The 23,452-nt window shown below is 41.2% G+C and overlaps 1 protein-coding gene across 3 annotated transcripts in view; it reads left to right on the forward strand.

Annotated features, from left to right (window-relative positions):
* LOC129044629 (isoleucine--tRNA ligase, cytoplasmic) overlaps positions 1–23,452 on the forward strand; it is an 82,060-nt gene that overhangs the window by 14,976 nt on the left and 43,632 nt on the right. For all 3 annotated transcript variants that reach the window (XM_054502645.2, XM_063650260.1, XM_054502646.2), the window contains exons 8-17: positions 509–596; positions 871–931; positions 10,398–10,493; positions 13,246–13,368; positions 13,825–13,916; positions 14,917–15,015; positions 16,587–16,713; positions 19,341–19,414; positions 19,771–19,965; positions 21,847–21,933. In XM_054502645.2, coding sequence (XP_054358620.1) covers positions 509–596; positions 871–931; positions 10,398–10,493; positions 13,246–13,368; positions 13,825–13,916; positions 14,917–15,015; positions 16,587–16,713; positions 19,341–19,414; positions 19,771–19,965; positions 21,847–21,933 — 1,042 coding nt within the window. The remainder of the gene's footprint in view (positions 1–508; positions 597–870; positions 932–10,397; positions 10,494–13,245; positions 13,369–13,824; positions 13,917–14,916; positions 15,016–16,586; positions 16,714–19,340; positions 19,415–19,770; positions 19,966–21,846; positions 21,934–23,452) is intronic.

Genomic DNA, 23,452 nt, shown 5'->3' on the forward strand with positions numbered 1-23,452 from the left:
TGGAAGGATGTTGACAGTATATTAAGTGAAGAGCTACAGAATCAGGTAGAATATTACCTCAATTAGAAAAATAAAAAGAACTTACACATTTACCTATATGTTTGTTAGTATATACATAGAAGAATATCCGGATCAATAGACACCCAAATGAGAATGTCTGAGAGGGGGTGATATGTGGCACTTAATTTGTGGGCTACTTTGTCCATGTTATTTTTAAACATTGACATGTTTACCCTATGGAGAAAAAAATAAAGATTTACTTGAAATGGATATCTGAGCGATAATTAATAACTACCAACTGCCTAAGTGCATTTGATGTTTTTGTCATTTTCATGTTTGGGAAGCAGTATACCATAGTGTTCTTTGCAGTATTTCTCTGTGAGTACTGGGTACACTAGAGGCACATGGTACAGGAGCTCCTCAGGACAAAAGTATGCTTGATGCATGTCTTTAGAATCAGCCAAGTTCAGAATATAACCCAAGTCCGCGTTTTTCCTTTTTCTCATAGATGTTGCCAGAGGAAGATTACTCATTTTAATGGAAGCCAGATTGTCAGCCCTCTATAAATTGGAGAGTGACTATGAGATCCTTGAAAAGTGAATATTCAAATACTTGCTCTGTGTTTGTGTGCATGTGTCTATGTGTGTGTCTTTAGTTTTAAAAAGAAAGAAACTTATTATCCAAAAGCTTGCATTATTAAAATTTAGTTTTAATTACTAATACTATACTAAGTACTTTGCAGTCACACATTACAGCATTAATGGCTAGGGCTAAGAAGCCAGTAAACCAGAGGGGAGTGGTAGCTTGATGTGGCTGCAGCCTCTTATTTGATTTTAATCTAATTGTGAGTTTGCCTTTCTCCTTTTCTAGATTTCCTGGTGCCTATCTTAAAGGCAAGAAGTACAGGCCCCTGTTTGACTATTTCGTGAAGGTAAGCTTAGGGACCACTACTGTGGGCGCTCTCCACAATCTGATTATTTGATAGCTGGAGTGTTGTGAGAAGTGGAATTGACATTACTTTGATGAGTGTACCTGAATCCAGAAAGTCTGCTTTAGTGCCAACAAAATTAAGTTGTTTGTGTAGCTTTCTTGTCTTAGAGGATTTTTTTTTTCTTTTTTTTTTTGTTGTTGATTTTATTTTTATTTTATTTTATTTTATTTATTTTTTTTTATTATTATTATACTTTAGGTTTTATGGTACATGTGCGCAATGTGCAGGTTAGTTACATATGTATACATGTGCCATGCTGGTGCGCTTCACCCACTAACTCGTCATCTAGCATTAGGTACATCTCCCAATGCTATCCCTCCCCCCTCCCCCCACCCCACAACAGTCCCCGAAGTGTGATGTTCCCCTTCCTGTGTCCATGTGTTCTCATTGTTCAATTCCCACCTATGAGTGAGAATATGCGGTGTTTGGTTTTTTGTTCTTGCGATAGTTTACTGAGAATGATGATTTCCAATTTCATCCATGTCCCTACAAAGGACATGAACTCATCATTTTTTTATGGCTGCATAGTATTCCATGATGTATATGTGCCACATTTTCTTAATCCAGTCTATCATTGTTGGACATTTGGGTTGGTTCCAAGTCTTTGCTATTGTGAATAATGCCGCAATAAACATACGTGTGCATGTGTCTTTATAAGCAGCATGATTTATAGTCCTTTGGGTATATACCCAGTAATGGGATGGCTGGGTCAAATGGAATTTCTAGTTCTAGATCCCTGAGGAATCGCCACACTGACTTCCACAAGAGTTGAACTAGTTTACAGTCCCACCAACAGTGTAAAAGTGTTCCTATTTCTCCACATCCTCTCCAGCAGCTGTTGTTTCCTGACTTTTTAATGATTGCCATTCTAACTGGTGTGAGATGGTATCTCATTGTGGTTTTGATTTGCATTTCTCTGATGGCCAGTGATGGTGAGCATTTTTTCATGTGTTTTTTGGCTGCATAAATGTCTTCTTTTGAGAAGTGTCTGTTCATGTCCTTCGCCCACTTTTTGATGGGGTTGTTTGTTTTTTTCTTGTAAATTTGTTTCAGGTCATTGTAGATTCTGGATATTAGCCCTTTGTCAGATGAGTAGGTTGCGAAAATGTTCTCCCATTTTGTAGGTTGCCTGTTCACTCTGATGGTAGTTTTTTTTGCTGTGCAGAAGCTCTTGAGTTTAATTAGATCCCATTTGTCAATTTTGGCTTTTGTTGCCATTGCTTTTGGTGTTTTAGACATGAAGTCCTTGCCCATGCCTATGTCCTGAATGGTATTGCCTAGGTTTTCTTCTAGGGTTTTTATGGTTTTAGGTCTAACATTTAAGTCTTTAATCCATCTTGAATTGATTTTTGTATAAGGTGTAAGGAAGGGATCCAGTTTCAGCTTTCTACATATGGCTAGCCAGTTTTCCCAGCACCATTTATTAAATAGGGAATCCTTTCCCCATTTCTTGTTTTTCTCAGGTTTGTCAAAGATCAGATAGTTGTAGATATGTGGCGTTATTTCTGAGGGCTCTGTTCTGTTCCATTGATCTATATCTGTGTTTTGGTACCAGTACCATGCTGTTTTGGTTACTGTAGCCTTGTAGTATAGTTTGAAGTCAGGTAGCGTGATGCCTCCAGCTTTGTTCTTTTGGCTTAGGATTGACTTGGTGATGTGGGCTCTTTTTTGGTTCCATATGAACTTTAAAGTAGTTTTTTCCAATTCTGTGAAGAAAGTCATTGGTAGTTTGATGGGGATGTCATTGAATCTGTAAATTACCTTGGGCAGTATGGCCATTTTCATGATATTGATTCTTCCTACCCATGAGCATGGAATGTTCTTCCATTTGTTTGTATCCTCTTTTATTTCCTTGAGCAGTGGTTTGTAGTTCTCCTTGAAGAGGTCCTTCACATCCCTTGTAAGTTGGATTCCTAGGTATTTTATTCTCTTTGAAGCAATTGTGAATGGGAGTTCACTCATGATTTGGCTCTCTGTTTGTCTGTTATTGGTGTATAAGAATGCTTGTGATTTTTGTACATTGATTTTGTATCCTGAGACTTTGCTGAAGTTGCTTATCAGCTTAAGGAGATTTTGGGTTGAGACAATGGGGTTTTCTAGATATACAATCATGTCATCTGCAAAGAGGGACAATTTGACTTCCTCTTTTCCTAATTGAATACCCTTTATTTCCTTCTCCTGCCTAATTGCCCTGGCCAGAACTTCCAACACTATGTTGAATAGGAGTGGTGAGAGAGGGCATCCCTGTCTTGTGCCAGTTTTCAAAGGGAATGCTTCCAGTTTTTGCCCATTCAGTATGATATTGGCTGTGGGTTTGTCATAGATAGCTCTTATTATTTTGAGATACATCCCATCAATACCTAATTTATTGAGAGTTTTTAGCATGAAGGGTTGTTGAATTTTGTCAAAGGCCTTTTCTGCATCTATTGAGATAATCATGTGGTTTTTGTCTTTGGTTCTGTTTATATGCTGGATTACATTTATTGATTTGTGTATATTGAACCAGCCTTGCATCCCAGGGATGAAGCCCACTTGATCATGGTGGATAAGCTTTTTGGTGTGCTGCTGGATTCTGTTTGCCAGTATTTTATTGAGGATTTTTGCATCAATGTTCATCAAGGATATTGGTCTAAAATTCTCTTTTTTGGTTGTGTCTCTGCCCGGCTTTGGTATCAGGATGATGCTGGCCTCATAAAATGAGTTAGGGAGGATTCCCTCTTTTCTATTGATTGGAATAGTTTCAGAAGGAATGGTACCAGTTCCTCCTTGTACCTCTGGTAGAATTCAGCTGTGAACCCATCTGGTCCTGGACTTTTTTTGGTTGGTAAGCTATTGATTATTGCCACAATTTCAGCTCCTGTTATTGGTCTATTCAGAGATTCAACTTCTTCCTGGTTTAGTCTTGGGAGGGTGTATGTGTTGAGGAATTTATCCATTTCTTCTAGATTTTCTAGTTTATTTGCGTAGAGGTGTTTGTAGTATTCTCTGATGGTAGTTTGTATTTCTGTGGGATCGGTGATATCCACTTTATCATTTTTTATTGCATCTATTTGATTCTTTTCTCTTTTTTTCTTTATTAATCTTGCTAGCGGTCTATCAATTTTGTTGATCCTTTCAAAAAACCAGCTCCTGGATTCATTAATTTTTTGAAGGGTTTTTTGTGTCTCTATTTTCTTCAGTTCTGCTCTGATTTTAGTTATTTCTTGCCTTCTGCTAGCTTTTGAATGTGTTTGCTCTTGCTTCTCTAGTTCTTTTAATTGTGATGTTAGGGTGTCAATTTTGGATCTTTCCTGCTTTCTCTTATGGGCATTTAGTGCTATAAATTTCCCTCTACACACTGCTTTGAATGCATCCCAGAGATTCTGGTATGTTGTGTCTTGGTTCTCATTGGTTTCAAAGAACATCTTTATTTCTGCCTTCATTTTGTTATGTACCCAGTAGTCATTCAGGAGCAGGTTGTTCAGTTTCCATGTAGTTGAGCGGTTTTGAGTGAGATTCTTAATCCTGAGTTCTAGCTTGATTGCACTGTGATCTGAGATATAGTTTGTTATAATTTCTGTTCTTTTACATTTACTGAGGAGAGCTTTACTTCCAAGTATGTGGTCAATTTTGGAATAGGTGTGGTGTGGTGCTGAAAAAAATGTATATTCTGTTGATTTGGGGTGGAGAGTTCTGTAGATGTCTATTAGGTCTGCTTGGTGCAGAGCTGAGTTCAATTCCTGGGTATCCTTGTTGACTTTCTGTCTCGTTGTTCTGTCTAATGTTGACAGTGGGGTGTTAAAGTCTCCCATTATTAATGTGTGGGAGTCTAAGTCTCTTTGTAGGTCACTCAGGACTTGCTTTATGAATCTGGGTGCTCCTGTATTGGGTGCATATATATTTAGGATAGTTAGCTCTTCTTGTTGAATTAATCCCTTTACCATTATGTAATGGCCTTCTTTGTCTCTTTTGATCTTTGTTGGTTTAAAGTCTGTTTTATCAGAGACTAGGATTGCAACCCCTGCCTTTTTTTGTTTTCCATTTGCTTGGTAGATCTTCCTGCATCCTTTTATTTTGAGCCTATGTGTGTCTCTGCACGTGAGATGGGTTTCCTGAATACAGCACACTGATGGGTCTTGACTCTTTATCCAGTTTGCCAGTCTGTGTCTTTTAATTGGAGCATTTAGTCCATTTACATTTAAAGTTAATATTGTTATGTGTGACTTTGATCCTGTCATTATGATGTTAGCTGGTTATTTTGCTCGTTAGTTGATGCAGTCTCTTCCTAGTTTCGATGGTCTTTACATTTTGGCATGATTTTGCAGTGGCTGGTACCGGTTGTGCCTTTCCATGTTTAGCGCTTCCTTCAGGAGCTCTTTTAGGGCAGGCCTGGTGGTGACAAAATCTCTCAGCATTTGCTTGTCTGTAAAGTATTTTATTTCTCCTTCACTTATGAAGCTTACTTTGGCTGGATATGAAATTCTGGGTTGAAAATTCTTTTCTTTAAGAATGTTGAATATTGGCCCCCCCCTCTTCTGGCTTGTAGGGTTTCTGCTGAGAGATCTGCTGTTAGTCTGATGGGCTTCCATTTGAGGGTAACCCGACCTTTCTCTCTGGCTGCCCTTAACATTTTTTCCTTCATTTCAACTTTGGTGAATCTGACAGTTATGTGTCTTGGAGTTGCTCTTCTCGAGGAGTATCTTTGTGGCATTCTCTGTATTTCCTGAATTTGAATGTTGGCCTGCCTTGCTAGATTGGGGAAGTTCTCCTGGATAATATCCTGCAGAGTGTTTTCCAACTTGGTTCCATTCTCCCCGTCACTTTCAGGTACACCAATCAGATGTAGATTTGGTCTTTTCACATAGTCCCACATTTCTTGGAGGCTTTGCTTGTTTCTTTTTATTCTTTTTTCTCTAAACTTCCCTTCTCGCTTCATTTTATTCATTTCATCTTCCATGGCTGATACCCTTTCTTCCATTTGATCGCATCGGCTCCTGAGGCTTCTGCATTCTTCACGTAGTTCTCGAGCCTTGGTTTTCAGCTCCATCAGCTCCTTTAAGCACTTCTCTGTATTGGTTATTCTAGTTATACATTCTTCTAAATTTTTTTCAAAGTTTTCAACTTCTTTGCCTTTGGTTTGAATATCCTCCCGTAGCTCGGAGTAATTTGATCGTCTGAAGCCTTCTTCTCTCAGCTCGTCAAAGTCATTCTCCGTCCAGCTTTGTTCCGTTGCTGGTGAGGAACTGCGTTCCTTTGGAGGAGGAGAGGCACTCTGCTTTTTAGAGTTTCCAGTTTTTCTGCTCTGTTTTTTCCCCATCTTTGTGGTTTTATCTACTTTTGGTCTTTGATGATGGTGATGTACAGATGGGTTTTTGGTGTGGATGTCCTTTCTGTTAGTTTTCCTTCTAACAGACAGGACCCTCAGCTGCAGGTCTGTTGGAGTACCTGGCCGGCTGTGTGAGGTGTCAGTCTGCCCCTGCTGGGGGGTGCCTCCCAGTTAGGCTGCTCGGGGGTCAGGGGTCAGGGACCCACTTGAGGAGGCAGTCTGCCCATTCTCAGATCTCCAGCTGCATGCTGGGAGAACCACTGCTCTCCTCAAAGCTGTCAGACAGGGACATTTAAGTCTGCAGAGGTTACTGCTGTCTTTTTGTTTGTCTGTGCCCTGCCCCCAGAGGTGGAGCCTACAGAGGCAGGCAGGCCTCCTTGAGCTGTGGTGGGCTCCACCCAGTTCAAGCTTCCCAGCTGCTTTGTTTACCTAAGCGAGCCTGGGCAATGGCGGGCGCCCCTCCCCCAGCCTCGCTGCCACCTTCCTGTTTGATCTCAGACTGCTGTGTTAGCAATCAGCGAGACTCCATGGGCGTAGGACCTTCTGAGCCAGGTGCGGGCTATAATCTCCTGGTGCACCGTTTCCTAAGCCCGTCGGAAAAGCACAGTATTCGGGTGGGAGTGGCCCGATTTTCCAGGTGCCGTCTGTCACCCCTGGAAAGGGAACTCCCTGACCCCTTGCGCTTCCCGAGTGAGGCAATGCCTCGCCCCTGCTTTGGCTGGCGCACAGTGCACTCACCCACTGACCTGTGCCCACTGTCTGGCACTCCCTAGTGAGATGAACACGGTACCTCAGATGGAAATGCAGAAATCACCCGTCTTCTGCGTCGCTCACGCTGGGAGCTGTAGACCGGAGCTGTTCCTATTCGGCCATCTTGGCTCCTCTCGATTTTTTTTTCTTTTAAGCAGGGCTTCCTCTGTCCCCCAGGCTGGAGTGTAGTGGCACAATCACGGCTCACTGCAACCTCGACCTCTTGGGCTCAAGTGATTCCCCCGCCCTGTCCCGAGTAGCTGGGACTACTGGCACACAGCACCACACCTGGCTAAGTTTTTAGTTTTTTGTAGAGACAGAGTCTCGCTATGCTGCCCAGGCTGGTCTTGAACTCCTGGGATTACAAGCATGAGCCACTGCGCCTGGCTGGGATTTTTTGTTGTTGTTTTTGAGATGGAGTGCAAATATCGTGCAATAGCATGATCTTGGCTGACTGCAACCTCTGCCCCCCAGGTTCAAGCGATTCTCCTGCCTCAGCCTCCCGAGCAGCTGGGATTATAGGCATGCTGTAATTTTTGTACTTTTTAGTAGAGACGGGGTTTCACCATCTTGGCCAGGCTGGTTTTGAACTCCTGACCTCGTGATCCACCTCCACTGGCCTCCTAAAGTGCTGGGATTACAGGTGTGAGCCACCGTGCCTGGCCAAGCTGGGATTTTTTATTTGAATATTTTTCTCAAATTGTATGAGGAATCACTTTACATTTGATTGGATTTTTAGGTGTATGTTTTTATTGCATGTAGTCTACATATCACCCAGGGTATTTATTGAGGTTTTTGTTTGTTTGTTTGTTTGTTTTGACAAAGTTAAGATAGTAATCACAGTAAAACATCGTGTGTAAAGGTAAACACAATTTTATTTCAAGGAGGTTTATTAGGCAGGTGTTTTAAATCTAGGCACCACGACAGAGCTCATACATTTAGCACCTTAGTTTCTTCAGAGTCATAAAGTTGTTTTATGTGGTTTTATTTTCTAACAATGGAGAATCCACAGCTACAGTTGCAAACCCTGTTGTCCCCACTCCCACACTCTGTCACCGAAAGAATAATGTCAAAGAGGAATTTCTCCGTCCTTATTTAAAGGTCTTGAGATAATGAGCAGACCTGGCCTTATGGTTATGTGGAAATAATAATCAACTGGACATATCACTTACATCCCATCCCAGAAAAAAATGTTCGCTGAACCCTCAGTTGTTTCTGTTTCGTGTGGGGAGAGTCTGGTTGGTTCAGGAGACCTCTGTGGTTTGGGCCCTATCCACGGTGTGTCTGTTTCCTGCCGCTTCACTTTTGTGCCTCTTGAGTGTTTTCCCACATTTCTCGTTGCCTACATAATAGCCTTCCTCCTCCCACGTTGCTGCTCAGTGGATTTCCATATGCTCTGCCCTCATCCCATTCCTCCCTGCAGGCGTTAGTTACTTCCCAGCATTTAGGATGTGCCCTCCCCAGTTGGTATGTGGCAGAGCTGCTTCCTGACCACATCCTCCCACATTGCTTTAGACATATCCTTTATTCAGTCAAACTGGCTCTTCCCTTTCCTGCTTCCCTGCCTTTCTTTAATTAAGTTTTCCTACCATTTTAAAAGTCTTTATCTTTTTCTTATGTTGATATCTGCTGAGTTAACTCACCCTTCAAGTCAGAACTCAGATGTCATCTGAAAGTTTTCTGGAATGCATCTTCGGTTTCTCCCTTGGAAAAATGTCATTACTTCATTCCATTCTCCTATCATATAGCTTAACATACTTTGTTTTATGTTGTATTTTTTTTAGTATCTGAAATCTCTTCCACTGTATCAGTGACTCTTCACCTTTCTGAATCACAAAACCTATTGAGAACCCAGAAACTCAACCCCCTGAAAGAATGCACATGGATACACTAGACAGGAACTTTAGGTTAAGTAGAGGTCTGTCTGGAATATGCACTTGGTACATATTAAGTTGAATAACACCTACTCATTAAATAAGCTTCTTAAACTACCTGAAACCTTCGGTGACTTAGGCAAGTACTGTAAATCGTTTGACCCAGGACAGAATCATCTGATGTTCACTGAAATATACCTGTTGTGAAATACCAAGGGAAGCTGAGTCAGCGGACACTGCCTGTGGAGCAGCACTGCCGCTCCTGGTGGTTGGTATCTACTGACCTGGGTGGAAGCAGCCCAGCCATGGCCTGGGTAGGCCCAAAGTAGACCCTGAGAGACAAGATGCAGTGACTTTGTCTATACTGCTTCTAAGTATAGAACATGTAACTAAGTATACATGTAATTCTAAGGACTCATGTATTGTCTTTCTGTTTAAACTATCGAAGTTTTAGCACCTATCATACCATAACTTCTAAAATGTTTCAAGGTGATTTGGATTACAACAATTAAAAGTTTATGTTTATTTTTCAAGTTTAGTTTTAAGTTCCCAAAGAAACCGAGTGCTGTGATGTAATTGAAAATAACATTGTATTTGCAACCAGAAGACCTGTTCCAGGTACTGGCTTCATCACTGCTAGTTGTGTGATTTGGATAAGACTAAATTTAACCTTTGTTCTGAGTTTGCTCATCTGTGAAATGCAAATACAGCCAGAATATTTTTAAGACATGGGAATACTAATAGCTTGTTCACAGAATTATAGGAGTTAAATGTGAAAAACATTTGTGAAAGTACTTTTTACCAATGCAAAAAGGAAGGACATCAAAGGGCCAGTTTGGCAGAAACAAGAGTTTGTGGAAAGAAATGTAAAAAGACGAAAGTAGAAAGAGTAGGTCTGTTAGCATTATATGTATTAACATGCTGATATTGCTGTTGCAAAGAAAATGAAATTGAACACATTTCCCCTGAGTATTAAGGTGGTGGAGCACCTGTAAGTAGAACTTACTACTTGTGGCTCCCACCTGTTCCTTTCAAGATTTGCCTTTATGACTGAATAACTTAAGCTGAGTCAAAAGGAGAAAGAGAAGCAAAACATATGCAGTGATTGAAAATGTACCAGGAAGTGAACAATTTAGGGAGCATGCTTGCTGAGACTGTATCCTAAACTACATAGGGAGCAAAAATTGGGGGAGGGAGAACTAATGAAAAACATCGGTTTGTAACCAAGGAAATTAGAAATTTTTATCTGCCATTCTCCAGATAATTATTTCATTTATAAGTGATAACTTTTTATTTATGGGAAAAATGTATTGAATTAGCATGTTTCTTCCCAGCCTGCATTATTCTTTCTTTTCTATTTCTGAAAATAATTTTACCCGTTAAAAGCATTTTCAGGTTCTTAGGAAAAGCTGTTACAAAGTTAACATTGTAACACAGTAATGTTTCATCCCTGAAGCCTGCTGTCCTTTCTTTCCAGTGTAAAGAGAATGGCGCTTTCACTGTGCTTGTTGACAACTATGTGAAGGAAGAAGAAGGCACAGGGGTTGTCCACCAAGCTCCTTACTTCGGTGCTGTGAGTAGCATAAGTCTGGCAAATGTATTTGAGTATGTCGGTAGCCACTTTTCATAGATGCGGAGTCATGTGTCTCATCATGTTGAGTTACCAGGTTGGCCTCTTTTCTGGCTCACTGCCTGCAAGATGGCTTGTAAAATTTGTATCTGCAATTCCCTTTCATCCTAAGCTGATTTCTGGAAAGAGTGGGCCAAATCCAGTAAACTCTTTTTGGTGTGCAGTTGTATGAGTTTTGACAGGCATCTAGAGACGTGCAGGTGCCTCAGCCACCAAGATACAGACCATTCCCATCACCTCTGCTGTGTTCTTAATTAAATGTTCAGAAGGGGGAATCTGACCTCTCCCCTCAAAACAGTACTCTACAGTTAATTTTATATTTTGACCAGAATAATTTTTCTAAAAACACATTCCTTTTCATGTAATTTGTGTATGAATAAAAACAGCACAACATAAAGGCACATGCTTTACAGTAAACAACCTCTCACCTTAAATCATGGCACTGCTACTAACGGGCAGTTCCTGGGTAAGTTGCCTGGCCTATCTGAACTTCTTTTGCCTCCTCTGTAGCATGGTGTAGCACCTACATACACATTCCTCTAGGCTTGATCGTTTTGTCAGTGAGAGGGATTGGAAATATGGCTTTGTTATAAAAGGCAGTGACAGTAGTCTGCCCTCATCTGCCATTTTGCTTTCATGCTTAATCTCTGGGATTTTTTACTTTTATAGATGTAGAGGGTACAGGTGCAAATTTTTTTACATTGATATGTTGTATAGTAAAATTTGGGCTTTTAGTGTAACCATCACTTGAATTTTTATTATGGAAATCTTGAAACATACGCAGAAGAAAATATTGTAATAGATTCTTCTTTTCACATCATCCAGCTGCATTAACTCTCAGTGTTTTGGTAATCTCTCGTTTTCTTCCTCTGTACAGTAGCACACTTTTTTATTTTGGCTGGAGGATTTAAAAGCAAATCCTCAACCTCATGTCTTTCATGTATAAGTAATTCTAGCTGCATCTCTGACTGATAAGGACTTTTATTTTCAGTATAAATATCCAATAAAGTCAGCAATTCCTTAATAATCACCTAATACCTGGTCCATTTTGATGGAAGGAAGCATTCTTGATAATACTTCTTAAGAGTTTTAGGAACTGGTCAAATATTGTTCATAATCATTTTAGGGTCAATTAACTGGTATGGTTACCCCACTGTTAGTAGATAATAAAAAGGTAACTTCTTGGTTTTGAATTGTAGTGTAGGGTTTTTTTTTTTGTTTTTTTTTTGAGATGGGAGTCTCCCTCTGTCACCCAGGCTGGAATGCAGTGGCAGGATCTCGGCTCACTGCAGTCTCCGTCTCCTGGGTTCAAGCGATTCTCCTGCCTCAGCCTCCTGAGGTTTTCTTTTTTAAATGTGGGTGTTTGTCATTGACTCTAGAGTTATATCTCATATATCTATTCTGAATGCTGTGCATGTTAATGTTATAGAAGATTCATTCTTTAAACTATAGCCTTTAACACCATTTGGTAAACTTTTTTTTTTTTTTTTTTTTTTTTTTTGAGACAGAGTCTCCCTCTGTTGCCCAGGCTGTAGTGCAATGGTGCAATCTTGGCTCACTGCAACCTGTGCCTCCCAGGTTCAAGCGATTCTCCTGCCTCAGCCTGCCAAGTAGCTGGGATTATAGGCACCTGCCACCATGCCTGGCTTATTTTTTGTGTATTTATTAGAGATGGGGTTTCACCATGTTGGCCAGGCTGGTCTCGAACTCCTGAACTCAGGTGATCTGACCGCCTCGGCCTCCCAAAGTGCTGGGATTACAGGCGTGAGCCACTGCACCCGGCCTTGGTAAACATTTTCTGAGAGGCCTTCCGTTGCACTTGTCTTCACCAGGCAAGGGTAGTGTTTGATCTCCGCAGAGTCTGTGCACTTGTGCGTCATCCTGTTGAACATCACTGGTTCTGGATGCATTCAGGAATGCTGCTCTTAGCTTAATGCACTGGATAAAGTTACTTGCTCCACACTCAGTGGTTCAAATTGCTGCACTTAGGGGCTTTTCCTGTCCACCCACATGACACCACACCAGTCAGCCTCAGCACAGAGAGAGGTGAACACAGATCCAGGTGGAAGCATGTCAGCTTTCCAGCTTGTCTTGGAGTCAACCCAGAGTGTGGTTTACCAACATAAGACAATCTCTTTAATTTTATATTTAGGCATCATAACACAGTGATGAAGACTATAGACTCTGGAGCCAGGCTGTTTGGTTTTGAATCCTAGCATTGCTGCTTCATAGCTGAGTTACTTCTTGGTACCTCGACTTTCCTATCTGTAAAATAGGAAATTTTTGGTTTTTCAGATGTGTGTGCTGCTGTTATAAATCAAATTTGATTTAGTTTTAAAACATTCCTGTGTGGCTGCTCTGCTTATGGAGTAGCCATTCTTTATTGCTTTACTTTCTTAATTCCTTTCACTTAAAAAATTGATGTATGTCATCTGTCTTCTCATTTAGTGGATACTCTGCTATATATGGAGGTCTGGGAAATAATATTTGAGAAGACTAGGCTAGATGATCTAACTCCTGTCCAACTGTGAGGCTCTGATTCTCCGAATGGTCTTGAGTTACCTTCAGTTTACAGGACAAAGTTGATGACATGTATATGTTACAATATAGAACAATTATCTTGGGAATCTGTTACCTCATGCTCACACCCATACATAGACTGTTTTATTCTTCCCTCCCTTTTGCCTTTTCTCAGGATGACTATCGGGTCTGTATGGACTTTAACATTATTCGGAAAGACTCGCTCCCCGTTTGCCCTGTGGATGCTTCAGGCTGCTTCACAACGGAGGTGACAGATTTCGCAGGACAGTATGTGAAGGTCTGTAATCCATATAGCATAGAAGCGTGTCTGTTACTTCTGATTAGTCTCTATCATCATTTATAATTGTATTGTAATTCTTCTAGGAAGTTGTTTTTATTTGGTTTTGTCATCGAATAAATTCCGTAAAGATAGATGTCATCAGTTACGTTCAGAGGGTCTCATATCTTTAGAGGAAGCATGCTGAAATTTCACGGGAAAGGATCAGAAAAACTCCAGTTTATGCCTCATGAAGCACCTTTGTGACCTTGGGGTTGTCATTTCAGATCGAAAAACTTTATGACCTTAAATGTTGTGGAATGTACTTGAAAATTACTTAAAGTTAGTGACTAAAAATCATAAATAATATTTGTTATTTGTGCCTTTTATTCATAACAAGGTATCAGATTCTAGTAATACATTGTTCCTAAGTATTATAGTATGTTTTAATGGCTAAATTTTAATTTTTTTTAATAGGATGCTGACAAAAGTATCATCAGGACTTTGAAGGAACAAGGCCGACTTCTGGTTGCCACCACCTTCACTCACAGCTACCCTTTTTGCTGGAGGTCAGAAGAAACAAAGACTGTGTTATAGCTAGAGCTTCCAGTCTGTGCTTGCACTTACTATATGTGCCCATTCCATCTTATTTGTGGTGTTCATCTCACTTGTATCCTTTAGAGTCGGTTTGGGAAGCCGCCTTCTTATTTCATTTTTAGGAGAGTTGGGTTTTTTGTTTGTTTTTTGTTGTTGTTTTGAGATAGGGTCTCACTCTGATGCCCAGGCTGGAATGCAGTGGCGCAATCACAGCTCACTGCACCCTCCGCCTCCCCAGCTTAAGCAATCCTCCCACCTCAGCTTCTGGAGTAGCTGGAACTATGTAGGTGGTGCCATCACACCCGGCTCATTTTTGCATTTCTTATAGAAATGAGGTTTCGCCATGTTGTCCAGGCTGGTCTCAAACTACTGGGCTCAAATAATCCTCCCACCTTGTCCTCCCAAAGTGCTGAGATTACAGGCTTGAGCCGCAGCGCCTGGTCTAGGAGAGTTTTATGAATGGCTAAAAATGTTGCTTTCCTAAGGAACTGTGAGAGAAAAATAGACCTGTACAAATTTGTTTTGTGTTGTGGCCACATTTTTTTTAGGATGAGAAGCATCTCTAAAATTTTGTAATAGAGTTTATTGAAAAATTTAATATGATTTTAACTTTTAATATAAGACCATGCTGTAAAAGTATGGGTGAAAATGAAATGTTCAGTTGCATCGTGTTTGGTTTCCACATTGCCTCTTCTGTGCTGAAGTTGAAGTTGACATTGTTTCTTAGATAATTGTCACTAGCAGAACTAGTTTTTTCTAGTCTTGTTCTTGTATTAGCTTTTGCCTTTCTCACTATTGTGGAAAGATATGACCAATTTTGAAGTCTTAGATGTTTTTATCTATAATAAAAATAAGTATTAGCAGAAGGCCAAGTAAGTGATGATGCTGTCAATAAGACATGAAAAGTCAGTCTTACCCTAGTGCCTACTAGTCTCAGCCTGAGCAGCTATGTGTGTGTTTCTTCTTCCCCAGATCAGACACTCCTCTAATTTACAAAGCAGTGCCCAGCTGGTTTGTGCGAGTGGAGAACATGGTGGACCAGCTCCTAAGGAACAATGACCTGTGCTACTGGTGAGCAGTAACGTGTTTCTTCATAGTGTCTTTCGTCATGTGGTTAGTAAGTATGGTTTACACTTCCCCCAAGTTATAATTTTAATAACTATATTTTATTGTGTATTATAATAGCTATCTTTTCTTCTATGTGTTTAGGAGCACAAAATAATTCAAATAATGTTACAGAACAGAAGTAACATCCTTCTTGTGATAAAGTATGTAAGGGAGTATTTTTCTTTTTAAACTCATTGGAAATGATAAACCACCATTTATTCGATTTGTGGAATGAAATGACCTTGGAAAAATATGGCTGTACTGCCAGAGTTTGCTAGCCTTCAATAATAGTCATTTTCAGAGTAAACATTATTTTCAGATATACCTGCAAAAGCCATTTGTACTTACTCTTGTCGGTCCTGCAGTGGATGATGTACCCTGTGCTTGGCTGTATGGATAAGCTCCAAGCACAGAAGCCTTTGCTTTCCACAGCTGATATGTGTCCTACAGGTGATAGCCCAAGAAGTATCATTTCAGCCTCTGGGTACAAAATGAAACAAGGCTTGAACCTGTGTATTTCAGTTGAATGTTTTTCACTACAAGTTTGAAAGGTAATCACCACTCTTACTTCTCACAAGGATCCAACTAGACTCTAGAAAACTGTATTTGAGTTTAGGAGAATGGGGAGAATCTCAGGGCGGCAAAAGAAATAGTTATAAACTGTAGCTTTCTAATATTTCTTAGCAGAGTGGTCCTGATTTCTCAAAAGACAGCTTTTCATTTGTAGAGCTAGTAAGCTAATTAGTTCCCCTAATGTGTAAGATACTAGATATAGAATATTAGTAAGATAGCCTCGAGGGGGTGCAGGCATATAAACTGATCTTTGAAGTACAGGGCAGTAACTGCACTTCCCAGGAGAAGAAGGGGAGGTCTCGTAGCCTACCCTGACTCAGCCTTGTGCTTGAAAAGGATTTCTGCAAAGCTGAACCTCAAGGAGTAAAGAGTACTGGGAGTGGGAGGGATGCAAGAGGATAGATGCAGAGGGGAGGAAGGCTGCGTGGCAGAGGGCAGGCATGGGCAAAGCCAGTTAAGTGAGAAGGATTCTAGGGAACTTGCTTCATTGCCGGAGCCTGAAATTCAAGACCAAGAATGACCAGAGAGGAGACTATAGAGAGGGCTGCTAGAGCAGCTACCAATCCCCTGGCCTGTTGGCCTTTGCTTAATGAGTTCAGTAAAACTGCTATGGTGAGGATAATGTGAAGACTAGAGTTGTATGGATGAGGCTGGCTAGAGCTAAGGTGACTGATTAGAGGTATGTGGCAGCCGTACTCCAGTTGAAGAGGAGGACATGGGAGGCCTGTGTGCTGTGGGGTAATCTATTGGATGCAGGTCATTGATGGCAGCAGAAACTGTTGCGTGTGCTATGCTGTCCATTTAGAAGACATTCTCTTCGCAGTGAGCGCCACGTTTCCAGAGTGTTTGGTCCACAAAGCGTTATACAAAGGCTCCTGTGGATATTATTTACATGTTGAATTTTTCCATATTTGAATTGCTGATGTTCTTATGTGATTGGTTATGTGATCTGTTTGTTGCAGGGTCCCAGAGTTGGTACGAGAAAAACGATTTGGAAATTGGCTGAAAGATGCATGTGACTGGACAATTTCCAGAAACAGATACTGGGGCACCCCCATCCCACTGTGGGTCAGCGATGACTTTGAGGAGGTGAGGCGGGGCAGTATTTCCTTGTGTTGATTTTTGCTAAAGCATTTTGTTCATGAAATCTGAATGTGGTTTAAAAGAATAGGGTTTTTTTTTCTTTGCCCCTTTCTTATTTCATCTTTTTTCCTCTTTATTCCTTTCTGGAATCATGACATAAGATAATCTGTTTCTGGGGTTTTTAACTTTTTTTCCTTGAATTAAATACAATTTATAAAACTTTCCTCTGTAAAAATAAAAGGATACAGTTTTCTCAGGGAAATACATACTTTAAATGTTTTTTTTGTGTGTTTCCCGGACGTCTTTTCTTCCCCCTACATTAAGGTATGCTATTAGCTTATGGTTAAACTGACTTTATAGATGATGAAAAAAGAAAACTTGAAAAGAAATTTACGAAAGCATTACAGACCTTTAACTTCTAAAATCAAATGAATAAGATGATGTGTGTAGATATATAGATGTATGTGGATATACTATGTCCTCACTTAATGTCATACAGAGGTTCTTGATAACTGTGACTTTAGGCCAGGTGTGATGGCTCCCACATGTAATTGCAGCACTTAGGGAGGCCAAGGCAGGAGGATCGCTTGAGACCAGATATTTGAGACCAGCCTAGGCAACATAATGAGGTGCCATCTCTACAAAAATATTTGTTAAATTAGCTAGGCATGGTGGTGCACGCCAGTTATTCCCAGCTACTGGGACCTCTCAATGACATTAGGCGAGGACTTACTATACAGATAGATCTGTGTGTTTGGCCTTCTGTCCAAAGCTGACAGCATTGTTGCAGTGACGAGCAGCAGCACCCTGGGGACCTTGGTGAATCTCCCATAGGGACCTGAAAGGCAACAGTGAAGTAGCTGAATCAGAAGACTTTTCAGGACTGAACAGGAAGGGCAGAGAAAGAGACCACCAGTGTTCACTAGGAACAGAAGCTCCCTGGGTGAGAACGCACAGCAGTTCCTACTGGTGTGGCCCTTGTCAGATGGTCCCTCCATTCTGAGTGGAGATTGGCCCAGCTGGCCCAATCTCTCAGCTCTTTACCTGGATATAATCCTAGCATCCTGTGGCTTTGTCTGATTGCTTTAATCGGGTCCAAGCACAATATAGTCATGCACCACATAATGTCATTCAGTCAATGACAGACTGCATATACGACAGTGGTGCCACAAGATTATGATACCGTATGGTTACTGTGCCTTTTCTGTGTTTTGTAATGTTTAGAAACTCAAATACTTCCTGTTTTAGTCTGTTTAGTGTAGCTACAAAGGAATACCTGAGGCTGGATAATTTATAAAGAAAAATGTTTATTTGGCTTGTGATTCTGGATGACTGGAAAGTTCAAGACTAGACATCTGCATCTGGGGAGGACCTCAGGCTACATCCACTTTGATGGAAGGCTGGACAGGAGCCAGAGTATGCAGAGATCACATGGCAAGAGAAGAAACAGGGGCAGTGGGGTGGGGGCAGACTCTTTTCAACAGTCAGCTCTCACAGGAGCTAATAGAGTGAGAACTAACTCACTGCAGAAGGAGAACATTAGTCTGTTCATGAGGGATCCACCCTGTGACCCAGACGCCTCCCGTTGTGCTCCATCTGTCAATATGGCCACACTGGGGATTAAATTTCAACATGAGATTTGCTGGGGACAAACCATAGGAAAACCAGAGCATTTACCATTGTGTTACAGTTGCCTGCAGAATTTAGTACAGCCACATGCTGTACAGGTTTGTAGCTTAGAAGTAATAGGCTCCACCATATAGCCTAGGTATGTTTTAGGCCATCCTATCTAGGTCTGTGATGTTTGCCTAAGAAAATCACGCTAACAATGCATTTCTCAGAATGTATTCCCGCCATTAAGCACTGTATGACTATAATTTAGCTCTAGCTTTTTCTTGGGAAGATTCTAGATTAATGAGCCAGATTCAGGTGCCAGGAGGAAACTAAAATGCCTTAGAGAAATAATCTAAGATGTTTCACTTATACCAGTTACTTTGACGATTTGCACATAATAAACCCTTAATATCCATTGAGAGTATGGCTATGAATGTTTAAGATTCTCTCTAGTTAGGGACTCCCTCTGATACTGGAGTGGAAACAAAGGAGCAGTGTCAACCCTGGCCTCTTCAGAGACTAAGAGTAAGCTGTGTCTTTCATGAGAGAGAAGCCACATTAGCGAATACTATCCTTCGGCCCAGACTGGTGTGTTAATGTGCCTTTAAATCATCAGTCTCAGGCTGGGTGGCTCACGCCTGTAATCGCAGCACTTTGGGAGGCTGAGGCTGGCTGATAGCTCGAGTCCAAGAGTTTGAGACCAGCGTGGGCAGCATGGCGAAACCCTGTCTTTACCAAAAATACAAAAAATTAGCTGGGTGAGATGGCGCCTGCCTGTAGCCCCAGCTACTTGGGAGGCTTAGGTGAGAGGATCACCTGAGCCCAGGAAGCTGAGGCTGCAGTGAGCTGTGATTGCTCCACTGCACTCCAGCCTGGGCAATGTTAGTGAGACCCTATGTCAAAAAAACAGGAAAAAGAGAATCATCAGTCTCTCAAACTAAACATGCATGCTATTTAAATTAACAGTATGCTCTGTTTGGCTCTAAGGAGCTCCTGCTGTTGAACTTTGTTTTTGACAGGTAGTATGCGTTGGGTCAGTGGCAGAACTTGAAGAACTGTCAGGAGCAAAGATCTCAGATCTCCACAGAGAGAGGTCAGTTTCTAAATGTTCGATTCACTTCAGTTTTACCATTCTCCTATTAAGACTTGGTCTCTAGCGGATTACAGAGCCACCCATGGAAGTGACTAGCTTGATGAATTACTTTGTTGATGACTCATGTCATATTGCAGTATTGTGGCCTCTGTCCTTGTGAAATGTGAGGTGAATGGTGCATAACCTTTCAGATGGAGGATTCATGGTACTCTCTGAAAGCCTTTGAGAATTGCTGATATTTCTGTTTGCAAATGTGTATAATATCTTGTCAGGGTTTTGTGTTTCCTATTAGCAATTAAACTGCAAGTTCTGTTATGCTTACAGTTAATAGAAATGACTACTTTTCTGTTTGTTAGTGTTGACCACCTGACCATTCCTTCACGCTGTGGGAAGGGATCCTTGCACCGCATCTCTGAAGTGTTTGACTGTTGGTTTGAGAGTGGCAGCATGCCCTATGCTCAGGTTCATTACCCATTTGAAAACAAGCGGGAGTTTGAGGATGCTTTTCCTGCAGATTTCATTGCCGAGGGCATCGACCAAACCAGAGGATGGTATGCCTCCTTATTCTTTCATCACGTGTTTTATTGATTTTTTTTTTATTTAGGGAGTATTTTACTAAGTCGCTGCCATTTATCTACTGGGTGATGGAGAGATTGTGGCAAATAAGACAGGCTACATTCCTGCCCTCTCCCCATCACCACCAAGCACAGACATTAAAGTGCCTTTTGAGTAGGACTCTCCCACTACAATAGGGCTGTAGTTTTACAATTTGAATGATCTCACTGGCATTTTGGAATATATGTGTTATACTGGATGTTAAAATGATAAAAAAATTATGTGTTCTTAGCTTACATCAGATCATTTACTCAAATGTTTGAGTATTTGCATAAAAGACAGTTTGGGTGCTAGAAATTTGAGGGATAGTTGGCAATGTGCTCAGATATTGAGGCTAGCCTTATAAATCAACATTCTAAAAAAAATCCAGATTTTTAAAAATATACATATGGGAGAGGACTTGGGCATTGATTTTTATCTGGTATCTTATGTAAAACAGTTCCTTAATTGGAAGAAGGTGAATTACTTTCTTTCCATGGATGGGCTTTGCTGGCCCAGGCTTTATTTACTTTTTTTTTTTTTTTTTTTTTCAGACAGACTCTTGCACTCTGCTGCCCAGGCTGGAGTGCAGTGGTGTAATCTCGGCTCACTGCACCCTTTGCCTCCTGGGTTCAAGCAATTCTTCTGCCTCATCCTCCCAAGTAGCTGGGTCTACAGGCATGCACCACCACGCTCAGCTAATTTTTGTAGTTTTAGTAGAGACTGGGTTTCACCATGTTGGCCAGGCTGGTCTCGAACTCCTGACCTCAAGTGACCCTCCCGTCTCAGCCTCCCAAAGTGCTGGGATTACAGGCGTGAGCCATTGCGCCCAGCCCAGGTTTTAATTATACATTCACAGTAATGTTTCTGCAGGGGTGTGTTTAAGGAATTGTTGGTGTCATTTTCTCTCTTTGACAGCTTTGGGTAATCATTGAATTCAAGTCTTCATGTTCGGCAATGTGCTGTCTTCAGATTCCAGTCCTTTTTATCTATAGGAACAGCTACCCAGAACAAATTCTGTTTTTAGAAAGGGCTAGATGCCTTACCAATGAGCTTGTTCCTTTGAGGAGTAGCAAAGTCTGTTAGCTGGTAGCAGTCCTCATGTGGATCCCGTGTCCTTGCTGCCTGCCTCCTTCTCCATCCCTGAGGCCTGGGCTGCCTCTCCTGGGCACCAGGGCTCCTCCCAACTCTCCTTCAGAACTGGGAGGGATATCTGGATCAGTGTTTATGTTAACCATGGGGTCTGGTCTCCTCAGCTCATGTCCCTTGATGTTCTCAGAGTGCAGGACTAGGTCAGAGAGGCAGGAGTGCATCACCCCCGGGACAGTGGTCAGGGATATGAGTTCATTTGGGGAACAAGCTATCTAGCACATAAATGAGGTACACAACATTTTACAGAATAAAAGCATTTTCTAGTCTGCCTTATCACTTTTTGGTGAGAGTGCATTTTGCATCTTTTGTCATCAAATTGTCTTTTCCATATGATCTTGTGCCAAATTCAACACCCATCCCTCATTTTCAGCTAGGTGCTTCTGGGTGGTCCTGAGAGGCCACCCAATGCTGCCATGTGGCTCTCCACACAGACTTCCTGGGAGGCCTGGTAACAGAGAAATGGTCAGTAAATCACTCCAGACATTTATTTCGATGTTTTTTTCAAATCTTAGACAGTAATTTGATTGGTCTCCAGTAACCAGGATTAAGAATCATTGCTTTAAGTGATTATCAAGAAGTGTGACTTATCAAAAATAGAAATTCAGTTTAATGAATAAATACAGTTTCTTTCTTATGCTTGGAATTCATTTCTATTTTTATTGAACTGTTTGGGGGTTTTTTTTCAGGTTTTATACCCTGCTGGTGCTGGCCACGGCCCTCTTTGGACAACCGCCTTTCAAGAACGTAATTGTGAATGGGCTCGTCCTGGCAAGGTAGGTCAACTTTGTTGTAGTGACAGGTGGAGCTTTGTCTCCACTGTTTCTTAAGAAGGAATGCGTGAGAGCGGTCAACTTTGTTGTAGTGACAGGTGGAGCTTTGTCTCCACTGTTTCTCAACAAGGAGTGTGTGAGAGCTAAGCCTAATGGAGGAGGAGGAAGGGGAGGACTTTCAGATTGTGCTACTGCTACTAACATAATGCTACTAGTGATATTACTAGTAATAAAATAGCATTTACTAAACTTAGCATTTTATGAAATACTTTTGCTTATAGATCTTATTTAATCTGTACATCAGTCCTTTCATGTAGATTTTGTTGTCCTTTTTTTAACACATAAGGAAGCTATGGGTTCTAGAGACCACAGGTGCCTAGGATCAAAGCTAGTGACAGCCACACTAGGCTTGACCCAGGTACTCTGCCACCAGATCCCATTCTTCCCCTCATCTGAAACTTCCTCCCAATGGTCATTATTTCCCACTTTTTGCTATTATAAGGAAGTCTCATTTTTCCTTTATTACCTCTAGTCATTAAGAATAAAAATAAACATAAATGAAAATTTTAAAATGAAATATTTACCCACACAGAAATCCTACTTTATATGCTGTGTGAGGAGGAAGAGGATGTCACCTAACATTTTGTGCATCCTTATTTTTTGCCAGGCCCCACTGTGTGCATTTTCACATTTTAACTCATTTAATCCCCAGAACCATTTGAGATGGGTCCTATAATCCCATTGTGACCTTTGAGGAATCTGAGGGACAGGAAAAAGTAACTTGTCAAAGGACACACAGCAAATGAGTGGTAAATGCAAATTTTGAACCCAGGCAGTCTGCCTGTGTAGTATGTGTGCTACTTTTTTTTTTTTTTAATTGAAAATTGTATTGAGGGCTGGGTGCCATGGCTCATGCTTGTAATCCCAGCACTTTGGGAGGCCATGGTGGGCAGATCACCTGAGGTCAGGAGTTGGAGACCAGCCTGGCCAACTTGATAAAACCCCCGTCTCTACTAAAAATACAAAATTAGTGGGTGCAGTGGCACACACCTGCAACCCCAGCTGCTTGGGAGGCTGAGGCACAAGAATCGCTTGAACCTGGGAGGCAGAGGTTGGAGTGAGCAAAGATCATGCCACTGCACTCCAGCCTGGGTGATAGTGAGGCTCCATTTAAAAAAAAAGGGGGGAAATTGTATTGAGATCATTGTGGATTTGCATGCAGTCATGAAAAATAATAGAGATCCCTTAAATTCTTTGCCCAGTTTCCCCCAGTGGTCACATTTTGTAAAATTACAGTGTATATCACAACCAGGATATTGATATAGCCCACTAATCTTACTCATATTTCCCTAGATTTACATATACTTATTTGCTTATACGCATTTACGTGTATACAGCTATTATGTGTAGGATCCTGTATCCAGCAGCACAATCAAGTTACTGAATGAATTCAACATCAAAGTCTCCCTTCCTGCATTGCCTTCCCCTCCTACCTTCCCACTGTCATCCCCAATCCGTGGCA

This window comes from Pongo pygmaeus, chromosome 13, assembly GCF_028885625.2.
Source record: "Pongo pygmaeus isolate AG05252 chromosome 13, NHGRI_mPonPyg2-v2.0_pri, whole genome shotgun sequence".
NCBI lineage: Eukaryota > Metazoa > Chordata > Mammalia > Primates > Hominidae > Pongo > Pongo pygmaeus.